The 25,980-nt window shown below is 41.2% G+C and overlaps 1 protein-coding gene across 1 annotated transcript in view; it reads left to right on the top strand.

Moving 5' to 3' along the window:
• Nucleotides 1-17,391, top strand: part of BACE2 (beta-secretase 2) — a 53,365-nt gene extending 35,974 nt beyond the window's left edge. Inside the window, exons 5-9 of the mRNA XM_021540335.2 lie at nt 108-242; nt 3,057-3,158; nt 6,809-6,958; nt 8,197-8,365; nt 14,863-17,391. Coding sequence (XP_021396010.2) covers nt 108-242; nt 3,057-3,158; nt 6,809-6,958; nt 8,197-8,365; nt 14,863-15,116 — 810 coding nt within the window. The 3' untranslated portion in view covers nt 15,117-17,391. The remainder of the gene's footprint in view (nt 1-107; nt 243-3,056; nt 3,159-6,808; nt 6,959-8,196; nt 8,366-14,862) is intronic.
• The last annotated feature ends 8,589 nt before the right edge of the window (nt 17,392-25,980 follow it).

Genomic DNA, 25,980 nt, shown 5'->3' with positions numbered 1-25,980 from the left:
TGCCCCTGAGTATCATAATTAAATATCTCCATTTTTGTGTTCCCTTGCCCCAAAATGAAACAGGTGGGGTTTTCAAGTATGTGACTTTTTTTTCTCCTCTCCCTTAGGTGCTGGGTGGAATTGAGCCAAGCCTGTACACGGGGGATATCTGGTACACACCCATCAAAGAGGAGTGGTACTACCAGGTGGAAATCCTCAAACTGGAGGTGGGGGGACAGAACCTCCAGCTGGACTGCAGAGAGGTATTGGCCCTTCTGTGTTCCTGTCTCTGTGAAATGCAAGTTTGGCTGAGAAAAAACAAAACAAAACAAAAACCTGCTTGGTCAGTTCTGTCTTGGCAAGCAGATGTGCATTGCAGTGTCCTGAAAATTGAATTAAAGCAATTCTGGTCAGACAAAGGAAATGGGAGGGTTTGGGTTGACCCCTGTAGGGCTGCCTAAGCTCACAGCTCATGATGGCAGTGGACAGTGTCACTCTGGGTTGCTTCCTAAAGTTCTCATCCTAGGCTTCCTTTTTTTATTTTATGTTCTTGCAATCAACTTTTGCTCTCTTGTGGTTGGCAGTTATTATTCCTGATGGATAAACTTTCTGTTCCTATTCTGTTTCTATTAAGAATAACGTTCTGCTGTATCTAGATCAGTCTAATGAGACTGTGCTGTTGCAATTTTTATTCCAAAGGCATTTCATTTTTTTTTTTTTTTGTGGAGGATATATGTGTATGTGTGTGCTTTATCTCTTTCTTACCCTTGCTTGTTGGTATTCATGCTTTGATTTTAGTTCTGTATTTTTTATGCCCCAATTTCTTTAGACATCCTAATTTCATTCTACTCTGATGCTCTTAGTTGGAGATCAATGGGATGCGATAAGCTTAAAGCTTTTATAGTTCATATAAATTAAGTGAAATTCATGATTCCAGTATAACATGTGCATAAATATTATATTTCCATGCAAAATATTGAAATCATATTGCCTTATCAATTATTTAAAATGAGTCACAGCATCTTTCAACTCAATAAGCAGAACAAGGTCTATTTAAATGCTTCTGTGCTGTTAGGAAAGCAAAACCACTGGTCCTTTAAAACAAATGTTTGCTTTTCTTTCTTGCCTTAAAAAACCAGGCAACATGTTTTTGAAGGGGAGCCCTTCAGTGGTTTAATACATGCTGTTGCCAGAAAACAGCTCACTGAAAAATTCAGTGGTGTGTCAGGAAAGTTTCCTGTAATTGTTGCTCTTTTCTGAGCCAGGGGTTGCTTTCACTGGTGCAGGAGGATCAAGCCTTCCTGGATCAAAGGAGACCTTCCCACAGGAATTCCACAGAATTTGGGAGGAAGAGCAGTAAACCAGGAGCAGCACAATGCAAGTTTGTCTGGTCAGGAGCTGGCAGAGGATGCATGATTCACTCTAGGATGAGGAGCTGTGTGCCCTCTCTCCTCTCTGTTGTTTTCTAGGAAATTGAACATTTTTTCCACAGCTTTTACCAGGGACTGCTCCTTTCCTTGCTGGGGAAAACTCGTCCTGTTGCTTCAATGCTGGGAATGTGTCCAGAGCTCCAGCACAGCTGTGGCTCTGAGCCTGGCAGCAGGGCTGGGAGGAGTCCTGAGCTGCCAGAAGTGCATTTTTCAACTGGTAAATATTAACCAGGGAAGCCAAGAAGGCAAAACCAGGTGCTGAGTGATGTGAACTATCCCACTACTCCCGGATTTTTGCACAGGTTTATATATCATTGGTCAACCCTTTTAACTACTTTTTTTTTCCCCAAGGGTGGCATCCCAGGATGACAGTGATTGTGTATTTTGTGGTGCAAATCTGTTCAAACGGACTCCAAAATGCCTTGGCATTTCTTTCCACTCTTTAGAAGTATTTCTGAGTGTGGAATAAATGGTTTCCTGTTTGCTTTTCTCTCAGCTCTGTGTGGCAACCCCATAGCATCTCTTTAAAAAAATGTGGAAATAACTTTCAAAAGTTACTTTTTCTTACTTTTTTGGTGGGTTTTATTTTTGTCAATGCCCTAAAGGGACTCCATGTGACTTGCTAACATCCAAACCAGTGTATTTTAAATTCACTTGCTGTTTGACCTCTTCCTAAGTAGCTTAGGCTGTATATCATCCTGTGTCTTATGATTATGCCATAAACATGTCACAGCTCAGTTATATTAATCCTGCTGCCTAAGCTGGCAGCAAAATTAGTTAATGCAAATATCTGCCACTGCTACTTGCCTTTTTTTCTCCACCCCCCCTACAGTTAATCATAGTTTTTAAAGAGTTCATGAAAAACTATTTACCCTTTTAAAAGTTTATACCTCATTGACTGTATCTGAAGTTTGCTGAAATCTCTTTATTTTAGGGTTGAACTTTTAGTAATAAGAGAGCTGTTTGCTATGGGTGGCTTTTTTTGGGGGCAGATTTTAAGGCAGCAAGATTGAAACTTCAAAATTGAAATTTTGTACTTTTTTTTTTTTTTTTTTTGTGTGTGTGTGTGTGTGTTTTAGGGATTTTCAGCAGTGAAGGGATAAAGTGTGATATTTGTACTCTTGAGCCAGTACAGACATGTAATAAGGCCTAATTTTTTCTGCTTATTCATATATTGGATATGCCAGCCATTAAAACAGGCTGCTGTGTTTAAAGTAGAGTTGTTCTCATGCCAGTAGAGACCTTGATTAGAACTTAGAAGCTGCTTCAGGGTATTCAACACCTCTCTACTGAATATTAAAGTGCTTTTGCCCCCTCTGAGAGGGGCCAGAATTCACTTTTTTACAGCACCGTGACCATTTACACCAGCTGTGGTGACACAGTAATTTCCTGACCTGTGCAGATAAACCCATTCTTTCGTCTAGGCTGATAGTATCTTGCTTTTTTTTTCTTTTTTTTTTTTGCTCTCAGATTTCGCTGGAATTGAAGCTGTCAGCTGGAGAGGGCTGCTGACAAGTGTGACATGCAGTTCTGGGAAGGCAGCTGCCAAAAAGGAGCAGCTTTGTTCTGCTCAGGAGACAGTGGGATCTGCATTACAGTAACTCCAGCATACAACTTCTCTCTTTTTTTTCTTTCTCCCCTCCCCAGTACAATGCTGATAAAGCCATAGTAGACAGTGGAACCACTCTCCTTCGACTGCCAGAGAAAGTCTTCAGTGCTGTGGTACAGGCAATAGCTCGCACGTCCCTGGTAAGAAAATGCCATGAAACCTGCTCAGAAATGTGAAATTCCTGTTCAGGGATCACAGGGTCTTTGAAAGGAGTGTCATCTCTGCTGCCTGCCTTGCAAGTCGTAGGTTTTTCACCCGGGGGGGAGCAGAACCTTCCTGGTCTAGCCCTGTTAATAAGGGAGAAATGACTGATGGAAAGGAAGAGGGGAGGGAAAAGGGGGGCCACAAGTGCAGGCAAGAAGTGTGTGTATGGAAATGCATCAGAAATAAGGCAGAAATGGTGTCTTTTATTCTAAACATCTCAGAAACACAGACATAATCCCTGTTGCTCTGATTCAAAGTATTAAGAGTGCAAAAATCAGTCTTTTCATTCTAAACAGAGTGTTTATAAAGTAGGAGAACCTGCTGCTGCAAGCAGTTCCTTTCCAAGCATAATTCTTAGTGCTGTCTAGAATAAATGCCATTCATTAGGGTTATTCATATCAATAAAGCTGCTTTTGACCTTCATTATTGAATTATTTATGTTCCAAAGCATCTTTCTTTGGAAACAGAGTGGGCTTTAGAAGTAGGGCACGGGGATGGTGGAGTTCTCTGTGTGCAGAGTGGCTGAAGCAGCATTTTCTGATTAATAAAAACTATTCATAAATTTTTTGTTCAATACAAGGAACAGCACCAAGAAGGTTAAAGAGGAGGAATAAACACCAGCTATTTCAGTGTGAACAAACTCGGTATTTTTGTCATGGACTCACAATCAGACAGTGGTTGTTGATGCAAATCACAGGAAACACAGTAAGCAGCTGCCCCAAAAGACAGTGTTTGCCTGTGTGCTGATAATTCAAAATTGAGATCCTTTTTCCTTCTTGATGGAGAGCAGAGATTTGGCATGAAGTGTTCTTCACTGCCTGCAGATGTCCAATATCTGAAATAAATGTACCAGTTACGAGTTCTTCTCTTTGCACAACACTTTGGTGTTGACTGGAACAATTTCAGTCCATGGGGGGAGAATTGAAAGAAGCCAGCCCAGGAGCTCTTGTAATGTCACCCTGTGCATAAGGAATCCTCCTGGGAAGTGGTCACAGTGATCCACACTCCCCTCTGATGCTGGTCAGGACATTTGAAGTGGGGCCTTCCACCTCACAAGGAAACAGTGGACAGATCAATAAGGTATTAGAGGGGAACCACTCACTCGGCTTAATGGGTTTTTTTTTCTTGTTCCTATTAAAAATGCATGAAGAAGCTTTTTTTTCTGAATTCTTTTTAATCTCAAGGACCTTCCTGCTCTACACCTTTCTCTCCAGACACCCCAGAATTTACTTTGACAGCTCTAAACAAAGAAGATAGTCTGTTAAATAAGAAAGTAGTTACAGGGTGCAGGGATGGGATTCCAGCTGTGTAGGAGCAATGTCAGGAAAATGGATATTTTCAGCAATTGTACTGCAGCTCTGTGCTTCTGCCAGGAGATGTACCACTGAAAAAAAAAATGATCTGCTGTAGTCAGACACACTTTCCTGACCACAGGTGAGCCAGGTTAACAAGTTCCTGCTCCTCATAGCTTGTTAAGAGCAGCCCAGCCAGATGTTATTTTCCCTCTCAGATAAACTGGGATAACTGTGTGTGACACGTTTCTTTATTCAGCTCAGTTCAAAAACAAGGCTGTGAGCTCTATGCTCTTTAGTGGTGCAGATAGTTTTTTAAACTTAAATTATTTGAACTGAAGGCTTTCAGAGAGCAGCTGTTATGATGCAGTTTGGTGTTGAAGGGTGGTGATTTTGGCAGATGGGCAGAAATGAGCCAGGGAGGGGGGGCACCTACTACACCTCACTGAGCTGAAGTCAGGACAGCAGGAATACAAAGTTAAGTTAGAAAGTTGAACGAAGGAAGGCTCAGACAATCCTAAAATCTTTATTTTTAATAGCCTTTTGGGTGTCATGCACTCAAATCTCCCACATGCATTGCTGCAGTGTGCAGAAGGAAGGGAAAGAAATGCAATGCATTAAGCAGTTTTTCTGGGAAATTAAAGCAGGCACTTAAAACAGAGCACTTCATAGGCTTGGCCTGACCTGGCTGAGTGGTACCTTGCAATTTTTCTCAGATCTGCTCTTCAAGACCAAAAGGAAAGAGGGAAAGCTGTGTTTCTCAGCAGGTTTGGCCTGGGACTCAGCTGTGAGAGAGGAGTGCTCTGCCCCGTGCCAAGGGATGCACTCCAGCATGAGCTGAGAGGTCAGGGTAAAAGGCTTGCTCGTGGTGAGAAATCTCCCTGTTCACATGTGTCTTGCTGGGGCCCAGGAACAGGGCAGAGCAGCTGGAAATGGGAAGAAGTCTCTGTGCAGCCCTGACAAACACTTCATTGGCAGGTGTGCGGCGAGGGTGAGTGCCTGTCACCTGTAAAATGTCACATTTTAATGAATGAGCTGATGCTTACAGAATAATCCATATCACAGATAAATACAAATGAGGAGAGTGCAGAGGCTGGGTTCCATCTTTTTCCTTCACCCAGATGGAAGCTTTGGCTGTGCAGCCTCAGATCAACCTCCTCCCTTCTGCTGCTTTCTGGGGGAACAGGAACCAGCCAAAATAATGCAGTAAAATGAGGAAGGGTTTTGCTCAGATCTGGCAGCAGGTCAGCTACAGGGAGCAGGGACATTGAGCAAGATGTTTGTCTTAGCCAAATGTTGTGGTTTGACACGGAAAAAGAATTTTTTTAGAAGGAAGAGGTTAATTTGGATATTGACTAATTGAAGGTGGACACGCCTCTGAGAACATAGAGGGGTTAAAAGCAGAATTCCTAAGAGAACTTCTCTCTTTGGTTCCAGTTAGCGTGTAGTGCAGCCTTTTATAGTAGTAGCTTAATAAAGTTTTTTTCCCTGTTATTAAGCTTAGGCCTGCTTTGCTCTGTTCTCATTGCATTTCACAACATTCATATGAGAGATTGCATTTTCATAAAGGCACTGGCATTGTGCCAGTGTCAAACCGTAACACCAAACAAGCTCTGTAGGGGTTGGCTTTTCATTTTGTTAGTTCATGAATATATTACAAAATACTGATAATCAGATTTATTTCAAAAGCATGTCAGGTTGTACTGGTAGGGAGTGACAGGGCTTCAAAAGAGACAGAAGGTGGGTTTCTTTCCATTACAGCAAATGATTCCCACACATGCCAGGAGATTTTTGGCTTAGCCCTTGGCTTCAAAACTCTGAGTAAGGAGCTGTAGATGCATGAGCAACGGAGAGGCCTCATTATCTCATTATATATTCACATGGTTTGTGTTTTGGTTTGTGTTTTTTATAAAATGTAAAATGCAAAACCATTGGTGTTTGGTCAGAGGGGAGGGAGGGAAGCAGTAAAATCCCATTGTGGAAGTGATTGCTCAGGGAGGCCACGTGTTCACTGCAGTAAAGGAAATAATGGGACAGAAATGGGGAGGGAAGGGAGACATAAACTTGCTTTTGCCTCTTCCCCCTTCTCCAGGTCATGATGGGTCATGACACACCTTGGTTTGAGTGTTGGGCTTGGGTTTTTGCCTTGGTCCTTAAAGAAGCAGCTCAGATTTCTGTTCTTGAATTGCTCCATGGAAATGAAAGAAGGATCAAATAGTGGCAGTGATCATTCACAAAGATCTATCAGAATGGCTGTAATCTCTAAGCATAATTTTGTTTGCTTTGTTTTACAGATACAAGAATTCTCTTCTGAATTCTGGACTGGCACACAGCTTGCATGCTGGGATAGAACTGAAAAACCCTGGTCCTTATTTCCCAAACTCTCCATTTACCTGAGGGATGAGAACTCCAGTAGGTCGTTTCGGATCTCTATCCTACCACAGGTCTCAACCTTCTTTGTTTATTCATCTGTGCATTTATTTTTTATTTTACAAAGCACATGATCTTAAAAAATAGGAGCTATTTTTGGCAGTAACAGGGAACTGGCTTATTGCATGCAAAGGAAACCATTTTTAATCAGATTTTAAAAATCAATTTTTAAATAGGGAAAATAACAAACTTGTCAAGCCCAAAAGCAAAAAAAGAAAGGGACAAAGCACAGTTTCCCTCTCAGTGCAGTCCATCTAGCTGGGAATTATTTTTTTGCAATTTGTCAGGAAAAACAGGCAAGTTTCTATTTTGCTTTCATGAGCTTTGGCCACATCAGATGTCAATACAGAATGCCTCTGCTTGTTTTGATCTTCTCATTTTGGGAAGGGAATTGATTTGTTTCTCGTGGCATTTTGAGTTGGAGCACTTCTTCTGAATATGAAAATCTTGACAATGACCCTTTGTGAGCTCTTCACCAGTTTCTGTAACTCGACTGGTTTATCTTTTATTAATATTCCATCCATACCATTATATTTCAAATATAATGTGCCACTTTTGTTTTTCTTCTCTGGCTTCTCCTCCCACAGTAAGTTGCAATACAGGCTGGTATTGTCTAACATTACTAATACATTCTTTTACCTCAAGGGACAGGCAAGAGCAATGGAAAGAATGAACCTATTAAGTACATTTTAACTTTAAATATAGTAAAGCCTTATGATAAGCTTCTTCTGTATTGATCATGTAGCTTGGCAATCATTCATCTTCCCTGAGGAAAAAGGGGGTGAAATGTGACTTGAATTTATAAAATCTAGAACCTTGAATCTGACACTGAATGCTCTCTGAATCAACTCCATCGTAATAATTATTTTAATAACTAATTATTCTCTAATTTGAGTTCATCTCCCAAGTCCTTCCTCAGCCATCCTTCCCTTATGGAAAATGTGGTAAAAAGTGAGAATCTTGAGAATTTGCTGTTGACCTGCATGTAGTGACTGACTGTGTTCAAATTCATTTTAGAATCCAGGAGCTTTACCTCTTTACCACCTGCCTGTTAGCTTTGACCAGTTTTAAATCATGTACAAAAATCTGTTTGCCCCTATCCATTCTCCATGTCCAGTGGAATTTGCATGCCTGGACTATAAGAATGAAAAAATCTGAAATTCTACCTGCTGTGAGGTGTTGCTTTTTACACTCTGGCTTCCAATTTTTTTTAAATTTACTTTTATTTTTGTTTTTATTTTATTTTTAACAGCTTTATATTCAACCCATCCTTCTGATAGGAGATAATATGCAGTGCTACCGATTTGGTATCTCCTCCTCCACAAATGCTCTGGTCATTGGTGCTACAGTCATGGAAGGATTTTATGTCATCTTTGACAGAGCCCAGAGGAGAGTGGGCTTTGCAGTGAGTCCCTGTGCAGGTAAGAGGAAAATTTCTCAGGATTTGGGGAGCAAAGAAACTCAGAGAAACACCTTTGCCACTTATCTGTTGGCAGAAAATGTGGGTACTCCTGCAGTGTGAAAGGTGTATTTTAAAGACATTCCAAGTTGCTCACATTTCAAAGGAAAGGGGAAAAAAAAGAAAACCCAAAACTGTATTGCATTATTATTTGGCATGAAGTGAATCAGCCTCAGCTCTGGGTATCTGTGTTGGGTTCTTCCCTCTCACAGAGATGATTTTTATGGGACATCTGTCTGTATGTGCAGTTTCCCCAACAGTTACATCAGATGAGTCCCTGTTTTTAATGCAGCTTCATTTTGGGCTCCTGGGTTCATTTTGGGTTCCTGCTCTGAGCTGTGCATAAATGGATTCTTCAACCAACTCTTGCAGTGTGCAGTGAAGTGCCTTACTCACACTTTTCTCTAAATGTAAAATAGAGCCCGTTCAACCCCTCAGAAATTTGCAAAGAAAGAGCTGAGGTGAAAATGGGACTCACATTAAGACTTACAGCATTTGTGCTAATTCTAAACAATCATTTTTCTCATTGTAAGCAGAAAGCCATTAATTTATTAACTGGGTGCTGAGGAGATGTGAAAAAGTTCATCATTTCTGGCTGATTTTACTGTGCTGGTTAAATGTCATGATTTTTCTTTTCTCACCAAGGGTGGCTAAAACCCAAAAGTTTTGGGGTTTCCTCCCCTTGTTGTTCAGACATTGCTTTGACATCACAAGAACCTCCAAGTGGGAGAGGAGGGGAAGGATGTGCACCCACATTCAGGTCTCTGTCCCAAACAGGTCTCTGTGCCCTGAAAAACGTTGTCTCACCTGAGGTTTGCATGAGGAAAGAACTGGAACTTGCAGTGCTTCTTTAAGGTCTTAGAGCAGGTAAAGGTAGTTAGGACTGGAGTGCTTAATGCAATCATAGGGGGGAAAAACAGAGATACTGGCTGGCTGAGTTATAGCTTTAGAGAAGTTTAAAAGCTTTTTTTTTTTTTAATCTCTCCATTGTTAACCAGCTCAGAATTGTTGGCTGTGGGAGTCCAGGGCTTCCCTCTGGCTGCCCTGGCAGGTCTGGGACCCTGGCAGGGGTCAGGAACCCCCCTGGACAGAGCCCCCAGAGACACTGGCTGTGATCTCTGTCCATGGAAAAGAGTTTTCAATCTTACAGGGTGAATTACCAGCTCTGAGTGTTTTATATCAGTAATAATTAAGTGTGGCATGGGTGCAAAAGTAAAATTTTAGGATTCTAGATGAGGGGTCCAAAGGGGACAAGATGGAGGAAATTGGGTGTGTCTTGTCCTTTTTCTCCTTCTTCATGCCCTCCATGTTTCACTGTGGTGTTGGCATTTTTCTGTTGGTTCAGGCTGGGGACACACTGTCCAACGTAGGTGACAGATATTGGCACGTTATTGTAAATCCAGCCCAGGGAGTTTCTGGTATTTAATGTTTGTAACATCCCACTGAGGGCAGAGCCCCACACGCTGCCCTGCAGGACAGAGCTGGGCAGGGCAGCAGAACATGTGAGAGATAAACAGAATAAACAACCTGGAAACCAGCACAGACCAATTATGGCTTCTGCTTTGGCAATGGGGCAGAAAGACAGAGACTTTCTACAATCTCAGAATCATTAATACCTCAGATTCCGACAATTGGTTTTGAGCTCACTCCCAGAGAAAATCTGAATATTGATATGTGTGAGGTGCCAGGCAGTGATGAAAGACACATTTTGAATGCATCTGGCAGGAGAGTGTAGCTGGACAAATACTGCAGGCCAGGTTTTCCTGCCTTTCATTCTTCCTGGTGCCTCCTGACTGCGGCTGGAGCGAGCGTGGAGCTGCCTCCTGTCCTGTCCTGCTGCAGCCATCAGTGGAGGGGGAAGGGGCATCTGACAGAACACATGGACCTTGTGAGGTCAACAGGGGACACGAGGCAGCTGCTGAGCATTAGAACTGCTTTGCCAGCCCTTCTTTGTTGAGAAGAATAATCTGAGAACCACAACAGCAACACCTTGGTGTTAGTATTGCTACTTGCAAGCAGTTTGGCCACTTCACCTAGTTCTGCCAGAGAGGAAGAACTGAGCTTGCTGAGCAGAGCTGCCACTGGAATTTTCACGAGCCTGGACATGTGATTACACCCAGCTGGTGCTCCAAGCTATTTCCTCCTTGTCTCCTTGTCCACATTTTCTGCACATGTCTCACCCAGCATCACGGGAACTCGGCTTCCTGAGGAATCAGCTGAGACAAGCCACACAGAGCTGCCAGGCTCCACTCACACGAGGAAAATGACATTTTGCTGGATTGCGCCAGTTATGCTGAGTTTCACTCCTTCACAGCTTGTGGTTTCCATTTTTAACAGCACTTTGATGAGAGAGCCACATCTGTGAGTGCAGGATGAGGGATGGAGCTTCCCCTAGAGGCCAGCCCTGCCCTCCATAGCAACTGTGTTAATGGCATTTATTTGGAGCCTCCTAGCCAGCTTGTGAGCATAAATTCAACTGAATTACTGGTGGCTCCAATCTTCAGAAACAGAGGAATGTTAAAGACCATTCAGTGTGGCTTTGCAATGATTTTCACTTTCTTAGTGTGAACATTAAATTTAATCAAGTTAATTTTGTGAGGTGTTAGAGCTGTACATGATGGATACAAAAATTATGGGAACAGGACTAAAAACCTTCATTTCATTGAACTTCCAGGTTACTTTTCAGACTTGGCAAAACATGAGAATTGGCTTATCCCATGTTATTCCTTGGACCATTTTCATTCTCCAAGATGTACCAAAAATGAGGAAAGTTAGATGGCTGTAGGAAGCTCTTCCATTGTAGCAGGAAATTTGCCTTTTCCTCATTACATGAAACCCTTTAAGACTTATTCAGACAAATAATTTTGAGTTGCCTGTTGATGACCTAGTGTTTACAAGATGATTAGGACAGGTTTTTGGATCAGGTCCCTTCTTGAGACAGGACGTTCAGATCAAAGAATTGGTTCTAGTGAAGCAACCTGGAAATGTTCAAGGCCAGGTTGGATGGGACTTTGAATAACCTGGTCTAATAGAAAATTTCCTGCACATGGCAGGGGGTTTAAACTAGATAATCTTTAAGGTCCCTTTCTAAACAAAATTTAAAAAAAAATAAAAAAAAAAAAAAGAAAAATAAAAAAATATAGCCCTGTGGGAAAAGAATTGGGGTTCTACTAGGCCCTAAGCTGAATGCAAGCCAAGGCAAGTGAAAATGAAATTAGTTAATAAAGAACAACATCTACCAGGGACATTCAGGAATGTTGGACATTGGGGGAGTTTTTTCTTCACCAGGTGGGTGGTACAGCACTGAAACGGGTCCCCATCCTCTGGGTTTTACAAGGCCTGGCTGGATAAATCTGCCACAGAACTGATCTATTGATGCTGACAGTCCTGCTCTGAGCAGGAACCTCGTCTAGGTGACTTCCCGGGGCCTTCTTCAAGCTGTACCTTACAATTCTATGATTAATTTTATCTAATTCCAGGTTTACTGCCTTTGTAACCACCCAAGTGGGTGAGCTAGCATGTGTTGAGTTCTACACAAATGTTAGAAAATAGCATTTTTCCAGAGGCACCTTTTTGGTCCTGTAATCATCAAAAATGAAGAAAATCTCATTTATGCAAGGTTACACAAGTACTGTAGTTAGGTACCACCAGATATTCTAAAATAATACATCAAAATCCTCTAATTCAGTTAATGTGTAATATACTGGTGTGTGTGACAGTTTATGTTAAGGGCTTCTTTGAACAATTTAGGCAAATTTCCTCTCAATTTCTCTGGGGGTGGAAGAGTGTGAGGGAAAACTTTTTTTTTTCCCTTTTGGAGGGAAGAAAGCAGAGGCTGTGCTGTTATCAAGCATTTTCAAAATGCAATTTAAAATGTCAGCCACTATGGCAACAGTTTTGTGTTGTCTTCTTTAATAGGAGTAATTATTGTGCTGGAGCCAAATAATGAATAATTAGAGACTGTTTATTTTCAAAGTTATTTCCAAGGTGGAAAATTGTCCTGCTTTTTCTTTTCCCCCCACTTCTTCAAAATACAAATAAGTAATGATATTTAGGCCTTGCATTTCAAATTGGTGTCACATGTGGCTGAGTTTGGTGTTGCTGCAGAACTTCATAGAGATAAACCAATGGTGTGAGGGGGTGAGATGTCCAGAAGAAATAATTGCATAAGAAATAATTGCAAAGTGCAGTCCTGGGGCTCTGGACAAAAGGGATTTCTTCCACAGACCTTCTAGGCAGAATTTTACCATCTGATGAGTTTGGGGAGTGGGTGTTTGGTTATTCACTAGTGCCAGGGTCCTCGTGGGTGCAGCCTCGGGTGCCCCCAGTTTGCTCTCACAGCATATTCCTGCTCAAGGAGTCTTCCCACACTTAGGGGTGGAGAAAGGCTTGCTTCAGATGAGTGATTCCACAGAAAATTCCTTGTTTGGGCATTTTGTTTGTTGTGAAGGTTGGTCTCCCATCTGATCTGCGAGTTGCAGCCTCCCATTCCCTCCACCAACACGAGAGGGGCTGTGAGGGACAGGAGTGAGGGTGCAGGATTGTCCCTTTCAACACCAGCCCACCATTAAATGGAATTAAATCTAACAAAACCTAAATCTTAAAATAAGACAAGGTCTTATGAGGCCAGGAACTGAATGATGACCAAAATCTATGCAGATAAAGCAACCAATCTATTCTGCATTTCTTTAAAAACCTGAAGAACCTTAAATGGCACCTTTGCAAAATCCAGGCTCCCTTCTTCCTCCCAAGGGGGTAGTTTATGGTAATCTCTTTAAATGTGGTTTCAGCAGTTGTGACTAAGATATGTGAAAATAAGAGATACAGTTTTTAGTAGATAGGATCACTTCCAATCAGGCAAGAGTGTTTCTGTATGTAAAATGTGTGAGAAATAGGCAGGACAGTTAAAACTGAAACCTTCATGAAAAAATATTCAAATGTGTCATGGAAGTGGCTGACTAGGGAAGTGAATTATGACTGCTTCTTGTCTTGACTTTGTCATCATTTTTGAGTTGCTGGGTTAGTTCTCCTGGCCCAGCACTGTTGTTCTTTCATGTCCCTGTGCCTCGCTCCTGACACTGACCCTCCTCTCCTCCACTCCCCTTTTGTGGACAGCTGTCACCCAGCTCTCCTGCCTCACCACCCCTTCCTTCTGGATTTTCATCCACAAGAAGGTCTGTGCTGCTTTCCACACTGCACCTTGTGTTTAGGATAAAGTCCTTTCAGGTATCTGTGAGGCTGATGAACCTTCCTGCTGCTCCCTGGGAAGGCAGAAAACACAGACGATCAAAGATGCTTTTCCAGTTGTTGGAAATCCAGAAACAAGCAGAAACCCTGCCCTACACCAGGGTGGATGTTGTAGGATATTTAAAATTATATTTATGAGAGATTAGTGCAGAGGCAAAGAAGTGTTCCAGTGGTTTGGGATTTGATGGATTGAAATGCCTGTCCTCTCCTAGACAGCCTGTGGAGACATGGGAGAGTCACAGTCTCCTTGTGATTCAGAATCCCTTTTTATAAAAGGGATGAGTTTCTTGCTTTTTTGTCTTGGTTTGAAAATCAGGTATCTGCTAAGGAAGGCAGCAGCCTCCCCTGAAATAGAAAATGTAAACCCCCTCCCTCTGAATTATTATAATTTTGAAATTAAACGGCTCTCAGGCAAAGATATGGGAACAGGAATAACAGTTATGTACTAGGAAAATTAAAAATACAAATGCAATAGTACAAACAAATAAACAAAAAAAAAAAAAACACTGCCAGAGTCAGAATATGCCCTGTCCCCCGTGGGTCAGGAAGGTGGCTCAGTCCCATCCCAGGGTGGCTCAGCCCTCCTGCAGTGCCAGCTGTGCTTCTGCTGGAGCAGGATCCTGCACAAGGGGGGAGTTTTCCTCTGGAGCTCCAGGGCTGGGGGAGATGGGCCTGGGCTCCTCTGGGAATGCAGGGGGAAGGAAGCTGCTCCTCTGGGAATGCAGGGGGAAGAAAGCTGCTCCTCTGGGAATGCAGGGGGAAGAAAGCTGCTCCCTTGGGAATGCAGGGGGCAGAGGCTGCTGTGCTGTTCCCAGGTCAGATTGTATCCAGGTAGGAATGTTTGGCTCCTCCCCTGGGCAGAGCATCTCCCCATGGGATGATGGAATTTTCTCAGCCATGCAGGGACACTCACTGGCCATGGACAGAAGATAATTAATAATTAATGGCCCATGAACAGAAGAGATCTCCTGGAGGGAGGATTGGCTGTGGAAGAGATAAAGAAAAAACTGCCCAATGAACAGCAGAGAACTGCCCCACAGATAGGAGTAGAACACACACACCCATTTCAAACCTAGGACAGGTTTTTATTGCAGTGAGAACTGTGGCATAACACGAATGTGCTGAGATGTGTGGTGGCAGAGGGAGAGGGATGTACAATTACTTTTTAACTGGTGTCTGCAGTCCTGATGCTTTTGTTTCTGTAACTCCCAGAAGTTGACGGCTCGCCCGTCTCGGAGCTCGAGGGCCCTTTCACCACAGCAGACGTGGCCAGCAACTGCGTCGCCAGCGTTTCCTTCCACGAGCCCGTGCTCTGGATCGCCTCCTACGCCCTGATGAGCCTGTGTGGGATCATCCTGCTGGTGCTGATCGTGCTGCTGCTCATCCCGCCCCGCTGCCAGCACCGCTACACGGACAACGACGTGGTCAACGACGAGTCCTCCCTCGTGCGCCACCGGTGGAAATGAGAGGCTGGACCCCAAAAACAGACTTAAAAATGGGACCAAGGACAAAGAGCTCTGCCAAGGGGAAGAAGCCGATGCCTCCTCAGTCCCTTCTACGTTCCTACAAAATGCTGTTGAAAATCCCACCAAATACTCCGCATCGTGACTTTTATAGCTTTATTTTCTAACACCGGTTCTGAACCAAAGCACTGTTAACCACCTCTGAAGTGCTACGGTACTGGATTTGCTACTGCAGTACAATGAGCCTTTATGCTCTCTACAGTACCTTCTTTAAAAAAAAAAAAAAAAAAGAAAAAAAGTTTAAAAAAAAAGATAAAAAAACCACACCATGATGTTCTTCCACTGTCTGAACAAAATTGCCCATCTCTCTTTCACAAAACAAAGAGGAGCTGTCAGTATTTTCTAACTAATCGAGCCCTGACTGTAGAAAAAGAGAAAAAAAATAATAATCTTTCTTATTAATTGCATTAAATGAATACTGTTTTCTGTTTACATCAATTTATTTTGAAACTGTGGTTATGGTGTGGGGGAGGGAGAAAAGTCAGACTTAAGCAGCAGAGAAAAAGCAAGGGAGACCAAGAAGAAATGCTGGTTTGTGGTTTCTTTCCCTCAGGATCACTGCTGCCACTTGAGAGGGTCACCCTCCCTGAGAGCTGTAAAGAATAGTCCAAGGTGGTGAAAACTGGGAAACAAACTTGTTCAGCCTTAGAGTAAAACAAGACTACCTCTCTTAATTTACAAGGATGCTCACCACTGGTGAGTGTGTGGATTAGAACTGGTCTTGAAGCACAAAAGATGCTCCATACAACCAAATGGAACTACTTGGCTTTGAATTTTTTGGGATTTTATAAAAATCAATACTTCATGACTTTCTGCTTTGGTGCACAAAAGAAAAAAAAAAAAAAAAAAAAAAAGAAAAAAGAGAAACCTTTCAGTTTCCCCCCATCTCGTGTGGGGTTTTGTTGGGTTTTTTTCCGAGTTTGATATTTAGAAAAGGCTGATCTGCATATGTATGGACAGACAAGACAGCAAGGTCTGTGTTCTGCTGTATTTCTAGAGAGCATGTAACAGAAAGAAAACAAAATAAATATAACAACTTTTTTAAATTTGGCTGAGCTCAGCAACCTAGAAATTCAAAGGAGAAGTACCTGTCTTTATGGACAGGCTGTGAAGTGAAAGTCTTTATGCTGGCTTGTTTTTCAGCTTGAGGTGTTCAATTTGGCATCAATCAAATGAAAAGTGTGTGCGTCCTGCCTGGCTGAAAACAAACACGTGGTGGGACTGGAAACAATAGTGGGAGAGAGCAGGGGAGGATGTATTTGACCAGGCTTCCATTCTGCAAGTGCAGATCATCATGCTGAGGTCAGAACGAGGTGTTTTCTTTGCAGATAGGATAATTTTTCTTTTCTCTAGTTGCAGGCTTCTCTGTCACACTGGCCTGAGTGTTTGGATTGGGAAGAGAAACAGTGCAAGGCTGAGCATTTTTTAATACATTTTAAAAAAGAAAAAAAATATTTGTTTTCATTTTGATAGCAGAGCAGTTTGTATATCTTGTATGGGAAATGAGGAAATAAAAAAAAAAAGCTTAGCTCTGAATTTCTCAATCCCTTGCCTAGACAATTTTCTACCCAAGATCCCTTCGTATAGCTCTGTGATTCACACTGCCTTTGCATCTGACTCTGCATGGAATAAGGAAAGATTTTTTTTTTTTTTTTCAGGAGTGGTGCATTTACAGAGGTGCACGTCGTGTGTGAAAATAAAACACTGTGGGGGCTTTTTATTTAACTAACTTATGTCTTTCGCGTCATGACTGGAAGTGCCTGTGGTTTTCTTTTCAATTCTTGCACTTTCAGATTGCTTGGCTCGGTAGAGTAAAATAATTGATGCTGTGATCCAACATCTGAAAATGATTTCTCGTGGAATTTGAAGTTGGAAACAGGAAGGACTTTTGAGCTTGTCTCCTTTCTCCTTTGCCTCTTTGTTTCTAAGAGGAGAAAAATTGAGAATTCCATTAAATAAGCCATAGAGCTTAACTGTTTTCTCAGTGTTCCATTTTCCATGTCTCTTTATTAATATCTTTTAATTAAGAGTTCCACGTCGTCCTCCTGGCTTTGGTTTTACACTTAACAAATAACTTCAGAGTTGTATTCCTCCTTTTCCTACAGTATGGCAATAGAAGTTATGCTTCTGTCACTTGTTTCAAACAGAAACACTGTATGGATTTTGGATGGATAGTGTTAAACAATAAACCCTTTTTCAATTCAGAAAGTGAAAACAACTTGTATGCTGTTAAAAAGTTTCATCACTGCTCCCCTCACCTCAGAACCTCCTATCTCCTTGCCACAAAGAATTTTAGGAAGGAATTTCTTGGGAAAGATTCTGAGTAGGATTTTTAAAGAGTTTTCTTCTGAGTTGGTGAACAAAGTCTTCGTAGTGCACTGGGTTTCATATAGCAGATTTAAGTATTACCCTTTCCCTTTGAATGTCCTTGGTCAAGATATTTTAAGGGAAACAGTTCAATTAAGAGGAGCAATAACCAAGTAGAAATACTGATATTCTTGAGTTTTCCTGGCATTCCTTCCCACTAGAAATGTGGCTTGTAGTGAAAATGCTGTGAGTGACACCTGCGAGCAACACAAACTTCATCTGGGCTTGTAAATTGATACTTACAGTGGCAGAAATTCAGGTGAGCATTGCTTTGTTGCTCTGGCAACAAGGAGAGCAATGGAAGCCCTTGAGGGTTCATTTTTAGCCTACAACACATTAAGAAAAATTATGCTCTCGAGCAGTTTTGTATGGAAGATGAAACACAGTGATAGACTACACTACAACCAAGTGTAGTCACTTGGTAACTCATAGTGATCTCTTTCCCTGATATATTTTTTAAAATATATGTGTTGTGAGATATATTATGCTCCTGTTAACCAACTTCAAGTGTAAGAATACACCACACCTTAAGGAAAAGGAAAAATGGAAGAGGACTGGAAAAAAAAAAAAAATAAACAAAAAAAACAGAGCATTGAATAAAGATGATACAGAAAAAATATCCTTTATTTATTATGAGAGACAGGATGCTCCAAATCACAGCACTCCAAACCATCCCTTGTAAGGAATATCAATATTTCTTGCTGACCCAGCTCTCCCCTGATGGGAATGTAACACCACGTCCCAGGAAAGTGTCAGAAAGCTGCATTGCCCTGGCTGCAGCCTCGAAGGTAATTTGAAACCATCGGTGCCATGCCAGGGATTTATTTGAGGGGGTGTGGTTTGAGTTCTAGTGGTTAAACCTGAGCCCAGCCCTGGGAATAAGTTAATTCTATCCCGCTGCCTTCGCAACTTTTAGAAATATTGTCATGGGGTTTTTGGTGCAATTTAAATGCTGAGGGAAACAGATGAAGCATTTTAATAAGGCTTTGGTTCAGGTGCTGTAAAAGTTACGTGGAGGGGATTGTTCTGTTTTTAAGGTGAAGGATTGTGTTTTAGGATGTGCATGTTGAATCAACCTAAATGCAATGTGTCAAGGGGTTTTGCTATCTCCTGTGCTCAACAGCTGTAAAATTCATCAGTGAAAATCAACCTGTGAGTTGAACCAGTTTCCTGCTGTGTATTGGCTGGCTTTGTCTTACTGAAGGATGAGCCATTTGTCTACCAAGCTTTTCCTTTTAAATATTAAAAAGCTTCTGAGAGTTGCGTAGCACTGCAGTTCCAGGGAGAGAAAGACAGGTCCTTAAATTTTCCAATATTAAAAAATGGTTGTGCTGCTGGAAGTTGCTTTGATTTCCACAGGGGTTTCCAACAACTGGGCTGTTCTTGGTTGTCATATCATCACCTCAGATACAAATATAAATTGCAATAGGAGCAGTGTAATGAAGGATGTTGGTACAGTGACCTATGGAGGTGCAATTAAAGGGAATTACAGAAAGAGAAATAAACAGGATTCCTTTAGCTTCATTAAAAATTGCAAAAGTGTAACAGATTAATCCTTTTCAGAAAAGGCTGCACTTTTTACCAAGACATTAGTTCCTGTCAAACTTGACTCTCTGATTGATAAATTGTTCAGTTCTGGCTGCTGAAGTCCTTGCTGCTGTTGAGAGAAGTGAAGACAGGTTGGTAACAGGATATGAGCAATCTTCTGAGCCAGTTAGATTTGCTGGCTTTTGAGGCTTAATTAGATGCTAATCCAAGCTTGTGAGTAATCCTGGTTATGGCTCTTTGGGAATGCTAGCAGAAATTGTTGGCTTCAGCCAAAGCCCTGGGTGAGATGGATCCGAAACACAAAAGCCACAGAAAGACAGCAGCTACTGTAGGTGCAACATCCAAGAGTCCCCATTTCCTTTGATAAGGGTCCACCTGCCTGAATATTTTGGAAAACTGCATTCCAAGGTGCCTTTTGGTGCTACTGGGAATTATTCCCTCCCAGGTGAACACAGGACACAATAATCTTTAGGGAGGATTCAGCTGCTGAATATTCCTCTCTCCACGTAGCTCAGTGCTGTTTCTCACCCCCAGCAGTGGCTTTTGGAAGCAGCAGGACAGGAAATCATAAAACCTGATGACAACAATGACTGTGCAGTACTAATATAACAATGGTTTATATCTGCCTGGTGTAGTCTTTGAAATACTGGGAATTTTAGATTTAGACCATGAAGGCACACACAGAATTTCTTTTGAGCTAGCCAAAAGGTAAGACACAAAAGGTAATTTGTAGAATTTAAAAAGAAGTAGCCCTCAAAAAGTGTTCTCTTCCTTTTTTTTTTTTAAATTGATAACCATCACTTAAATATATTTTAGTATAGTTGCTGTCCCACTCATTCACTGGTTCTAAATATGATTTTTTTTTTTATTTGTCTTGTAGGCCATTCACCCCTTCTCATTTCCCCTCCCAATAAAGTTGCTAAAAGATTAAGGTCTTCATTTCCCAATTGCAGCTTTCTAACAAAAGATACATTTTTCTTGTTTGCCATTCACAGACCTGTTTTAAAGTAGTTCCTTAATGCTTTAAAAAAAATAACTGTAAGTTGAAAATATTTGCAGTGCCATTAGAAGAAGAATTGGAGCCAGAAGTTCACCTGTACCAATGGCCCCTGAATTTTACCATGTGCCAAGAACTCCTTTGTGCATTTGATTTTTTTCCCTGCATTCTTTCACATCCCCCTTGGAAATATGCCCTGGCCCTGCATATTCTCTTTTTTCTCCATCCTCAGGAAGCACAGAGGTGGAGAGGAGAACCACAGGGAGCTGTTAGAGCTCCATCCATGACTTTTTTGGTCCTAAAAAACACACCAGCTGAGCAACTGAGTTTGCTCTGATTTTACATCAATGTGTATTTAGTCAAAACACTTGAATAAAGGACATTGTTTGTCACAATCCTCTCATCTCGTCCCCCTCTGATGAGGGAAATTTTCACAGGGCCAAGTCAAACCTACAAAGGCCATGTTTATTCCTGTGTTTTCAGAGAGGGATTATAGAGCTGAATGTTTAAATGGTTGTATTTGTAGCATGGTTGTCCTTCAGAAAATTCTGTGATAAAACAATGGAGTTGAGAATGTTTAGAGGTAACAAAAAGACAATTAACAATTTCTTGATAGCACAAAGGTGTGGATTACTGCAATATGTGCTGGAAAAAATTGCTTTGGTAGCCAATACTCTGTGTGTGCATAAACTATACAAAGTTCAGTGTTTAAGACTTACCTGAAAACAGGCAGTTCACTTTTTTTATTGCAAATTTTATATGGAGATTCAGACATCTTTTAAGGCTTTTAAAACTACAATAACTGTGATGCTATTCAGGAAGTATGGAAAGGATTTCGCCTTTAAGGTCAACTTACAGAGGCATTTCTTCACCTGTTGTTTTGTTTTGTTTTTATTAGACAATGTTTTTAACATTGACTGAAAAGAAAATGGGATCAATCTTTGGAACAAAGGGGTATAGTCTTTCTAATACAATCTTCAGGTTATATTAGGATCTCTATCCCACTTACTGTCAAGCCTCATTACTCAATTTTCCAAAAATTGATACTTTGTATTTTCAGGTCTTGCCACTTTCACATAAACACTATGTAAAAAATCAGATTTTTATGCTGCGTAAAATAAATATTTAATTCTTTCAACCTATCATGTGTGTCTTTTAAAATCCTGTTAAGAAGAACTTCAAAGCTGATAAATTATATCCATCCAAATTCCTCCTGTGACTCTCAGTTCCAGCTTCTGGCTGTGTAGATCCCATGGCAGGAGGGGGAGGCAGTTTAGCTCCCAGGTGATTTTTTTCCTGCTTATTCCCGAATTACAGATATCCTGCTTGAATTTTTCATTTCAGAACCGAGCAGAGAAAGGATGAAGCTGAGAATGTGCGGCTGCTGATGGTTTGGTGTGGATTGGGGTCACACTTAGGGCTGTTCCTGCCCTGGGATGCGGATGGGGAAGGGACACAAATCCCTGTCCCAAATTTCTGCTCCGCGCTCTTCCCTCACCAGGTGGAGCCCAAGCGGCGTTTTCCAACTCTTGGAAACCTGATTCCTCAAGTTTTAGTTTGTCTATATTTCACATTCTGTGCTGCTTTAGTCTGTGGGTCTGGGCTTCACATGATGGGATGCTGAGCTCTGTGCAAAGAGCAGAGACAAAACAATTCCTGCTCCAGCTGGGCACCAAGGACAAATGATCCAAACCTCAGCCCAGGAGCACAAACAGCGTGGGCTGGAGAGAGAAAAACAAGCAGGGTGGGACTGATGGGCTGGAGCTGGAATGGGACAATGAACTCCAAGGTGCCAATGGAGCAGAACTGATCCCAGGGAGAACCCCGGGAGCGCTCGTGCATTTTGGGACCATTTTGGGTCATTTGGGTGCAGCCCTGGCTGGGCTCTGGAGCTGCCCAAGGTGCATCCATGAGGAGATCCTTGAATAAATCCCTGATTTATTCTTTAGCTCTGTCCAGCCTCTGCTCTAGGCCAGCTTTCACAAGGCATCAAGCCCTTTCATAACTTTCTGGTTTTTTCGCCCAAATTCCTTTAAAAGTTACTTTCACTTTCTTTTTTGAATATCCAACCTCAAAGACCCTTAGCTTAGGGTTTTCTGATCGTTTATCATCTCCCTCTTCCCTCCACCTGAACACCTCTTTACAAAGTCCATTATTTTAAGCCTTGAGGTTTTTAAAGGCAGCACGGTGTATTTATTGTGTATGTTGTAAATTTAGGGCATTAGTCAAGTTACAGGGTGTCACACCAACTGTTTAATATTTTTCCTTCAAAGCTGGCAGGTTTTGCTTATTTCTGTCCTGATATTCAGCGAACCTTCTCCTTTACTGCCACAGGTGTCCCCCAGAAGTTGTGGATGCTGCATCCCTGTAAGTGTTCAGGTGTTGGATGGAGCTCTGAGCAGCCTGTTCTAGTCAAAATTGTCCCTGCCCATGTCAGAACTGGATGATCTTTAAGGTCCCTTCCAAACCATTCCATGATCCCATTATTACACAGCTCTGCTCACAACTTTTCATTATGCTCCTGAAATTACAATCATCTTCAGAGCACTCTCCAGACTTCAGGCTCGTTGAATCCTAAACTGTAAAACTGTTTATTCACACTTCTCTTGCTCATCTTTGCCCATGAAAACTGGCCAGTTTAGACAAAACAGCTTTTAAGTTTGTGTGTGAAACACAAAGGTAAGTATTTGTTGCAAGAATACAGCCTTTTTTTTTTTTTTTTTTTTTTTGATAATGACAGTGGAATGTACACAAATACGTGAAGGTTGGCAATGCAAGTGCTCTGTAATTTTCCAGTACAATGTGTAATTCTGATGGCCACTTAAACAGTAAACATTTACTATTTTTCCCTTTCTCCACCACAACAAACTCTTTAAAAATAAATGGTTTGTGGTTTCTTTTTATTTTTTTTTCCTTGTAGAGGCTGACAAGTACCACTTGACTACACCTTGACTCATCATCTGTTTGGCTAGGGAATTCAATAGCATTCCCCATGAAATACAGGTTATTGTAAAGAATACAGAGATCTATGCTGGCAGTGCCTACACAAATATTAGAGTATTGGATTTTTACAGCTGCTAGCTAGATGAGACTGCTTTCTATGAATAAACAAGGTATTATGATTCTTCCAATTATTTCTTTTCATGCACCCAGAATTGTTCTGAAGTAGGAATACTATTTGCTTTTCCCTTGAGTGCTTTATAATTGTAAATTTAACATTACTTTCAGCTTTCTATATTCTTATTGAATGAGATTCTTTTTATTGTTGGACAACTTGAACATTCTCTAGGCTGGTGGTTTATACTGATTTTTAACTACTGATTTATTTTTGACTGCTGATGTATCCACCTTCTATCTGGATCAGATACAGTAAAATATATTCTCCATGTGTTAATCCTCTGGTTTAATAAAGCAGAGAAAAACAAACAAATTAGCCACATCTTTGTATTGCTCAGCAGGCCAGAAATGCCCCAGATTCACAAACCTTTTTTTTTTTCCAGCTTATCAACTGAAAGTATTCAATGCTTGCTTTTGGCCCTTTGTTAAATGATCCATTTTTGCATATCTTGGGGGAGGTGTCTTTAATCCTTTATATCCACAAAAGTATGTAAAAGTTCTCATCTTGTTTTAAGTATATTCTCCTGCATTTCATAAAGACAGTCAAGGTATACCCAAAAAAAAAAAAAAAAAAAAAGGTGGGGAGGGTAAAAAACTCAAACAAAAACCAGGAAAAAAATCAACAGCAATTTTATTGTAATAGACATTTACATCTCTATCTCTCTATGTTCCCCTTTATGTCACCACCACACAGGATGCTGAGTTATGGCACAAGCACATGGTGAATTATGGGTGAGTTAAATAACTGCTCTTCTACACTGCTGCCCCTGTTATCCACGGGGTGTGTTCTTGTCTGCCCCAAGTCTCAGGTAAAATTAGACACCAGTTGCACATTTTATGTAGGAAGTCTATTTTTCTTAAGTTCTTGTGAGCTCCATAGACAAAGATTTAGTCCAACGTTCTCTCCCTGCCTTGCTAACTCTGCCTTCATTTTAAATCATTAAATTCTTTGAGCTTGTCCTGGCAGGATTGGAAATCCACTGCTGGCCATTAGTGGACAAGGAGAAAACACAAATTCAATTCTTACAACAGCTGGAATGACACTTCTGCTCATTTGTTAGTCAAGTGAGGTGGATGCAGAAGATCTCTGTTGGTGCTGTGGTTCAAAGGGCAAGCAGGAACTTGCTGCTGTAGTTTTTACTGTGTTAGACTATAAACTTCCTCTGCTGACTGGGTTTTGTGGTGACAAGATAAGAGCAAGACCCTGTAGATGCATTCACCTGCTGCATTCAGTGTCATTTATTTCCTGAGTTAATATCCTGCTTATCACCAAAGGGTCTTACAGGAATTGAAAGTGCAGATTAATATTTTGCAAGTTTTTCTTTAAGATTTCAAATTACGGAATGAATGCCTGCAGAATGGAATGAGAAATTATCCTTCAGAAGGGTTCTGCACCCCACATCTTTGATTAATCACTAAAGAAAGAAGTGTCACTTGGTTTTTTTTGCAAATACAAAAGACATACCTGAAGAAAAAAAATTTTAGAGTTTCCTCTTCCTTAGGCTCTTCAAATCTCCTCAGCCACTGGATCCCTGGGATTTGGCAGACCAACAAACCAGGATTTGTAGCAAATGCCTGGGTGTAGTTCCATGTATTTTAGGCAGTAATGAAAAATAACCTGCTACAATTTTCTTGTGGGCTAAAGCAGGTAAAATTTCATTTTTTCCTACAGACATTGATGGCCAGTTAAGTGGGGTTTTGACTCTATTGAAGTGATGACAAAGTTCCAAAGGGCTTAAAATTTTTCCCTATGGAATTGGTGACCCACCACTACTTATACAATAAACTTATTTAAAATTAAATTATCCCAAGTCCTAGCTAATATTCCTTGATTTAATAAAAATATATTAATTTTTTATTTGGTTACTACATGGTGTTTTAGGTTTAGAGCTGGATTATTGTTACTTTAAGGGCTAGAAGTGCAGTCTTCAGCAGTTTCAATCATTTATTAACAGAGACATCATTTTCTGATGTGCCAGCTTGCAGGTTAAGACTTCCTGCAGAAGTAATTGCATACTTTAAAATGTATGTCATACTAACATTGTCCTTAACTTCCTCTTGCCATCTCATAACTTTTTCCTTTCTGTCCAATGCTTCTCATTGCTTAAGTTTATTTGTCCCATGTTACCTCTTTAATTATTCACATGCCCAGGTTTCATGGGATGTTGCTTTTTCATTTGCAAGCTCCAGTACATTTGAAAATAACCTGCAGCAATTACTCCCTTAGGTTTTACCTGCAATTTACAGGGTATTATAATATACCACTTGCAGACAAGGACAAGAAACACCTCTCCTCCAGGGACTGGAAACATTTACAGCTTTCAGCAGTATCCTGGGAAGAATGCAAAAACCCATCTCTTGCTGCAGTTCCTATATGAGTCCTCCTGCAGGATTTATTCATCTGTTTGCTGAGCTAAACATAATTTCTGTGCATCATTAGAGGCAGAGGGAACGAAAGAGCTTAGTGGAAACTAAATCTGAGAGGTTTAAAGGGGAACTGTAGAATCACAGAGCAGTTTGAGTGGTTTTATAAATGAAAATAAGTGACACAGCTACCCCAGCAGGAAGGAAATCTCCAGGTGATGGTGCACAACACCTGGTACACAAAAAAAAGATGAGACAAGGGTGGGCTGGAGCTCATGGTGGAAATTGTGTCCTCCCAGAGCTGGGACAAGGGGTGGAAAAAGGAGGAGGGGTCTCCCATGGAAAAAGCCCTGAGCTGGGTTCAACAGACTCAAAAATAACTGGTTCAGCTGGAGAATGGATCCAAACTCAAAA

This window comes from Lonchura striata, chromosome 2 (genome assembly GCF_046129695.1).
Source record: "Lonchura striata isolate bLonStr1 chromosome 2, bLonStr1.mat, whole genome shotgun sequence".
NCBI lineage: Eukaryota > Metazoa > Chordata > Aves > Passeriformes > Estrildidae > Lonchura > Lonchura striata.
The sequence above is the reverse complement of the archived record's forward strand: the minus strand, read 5'-3'. Positions and strand labels throughout refer to the sequence as shown.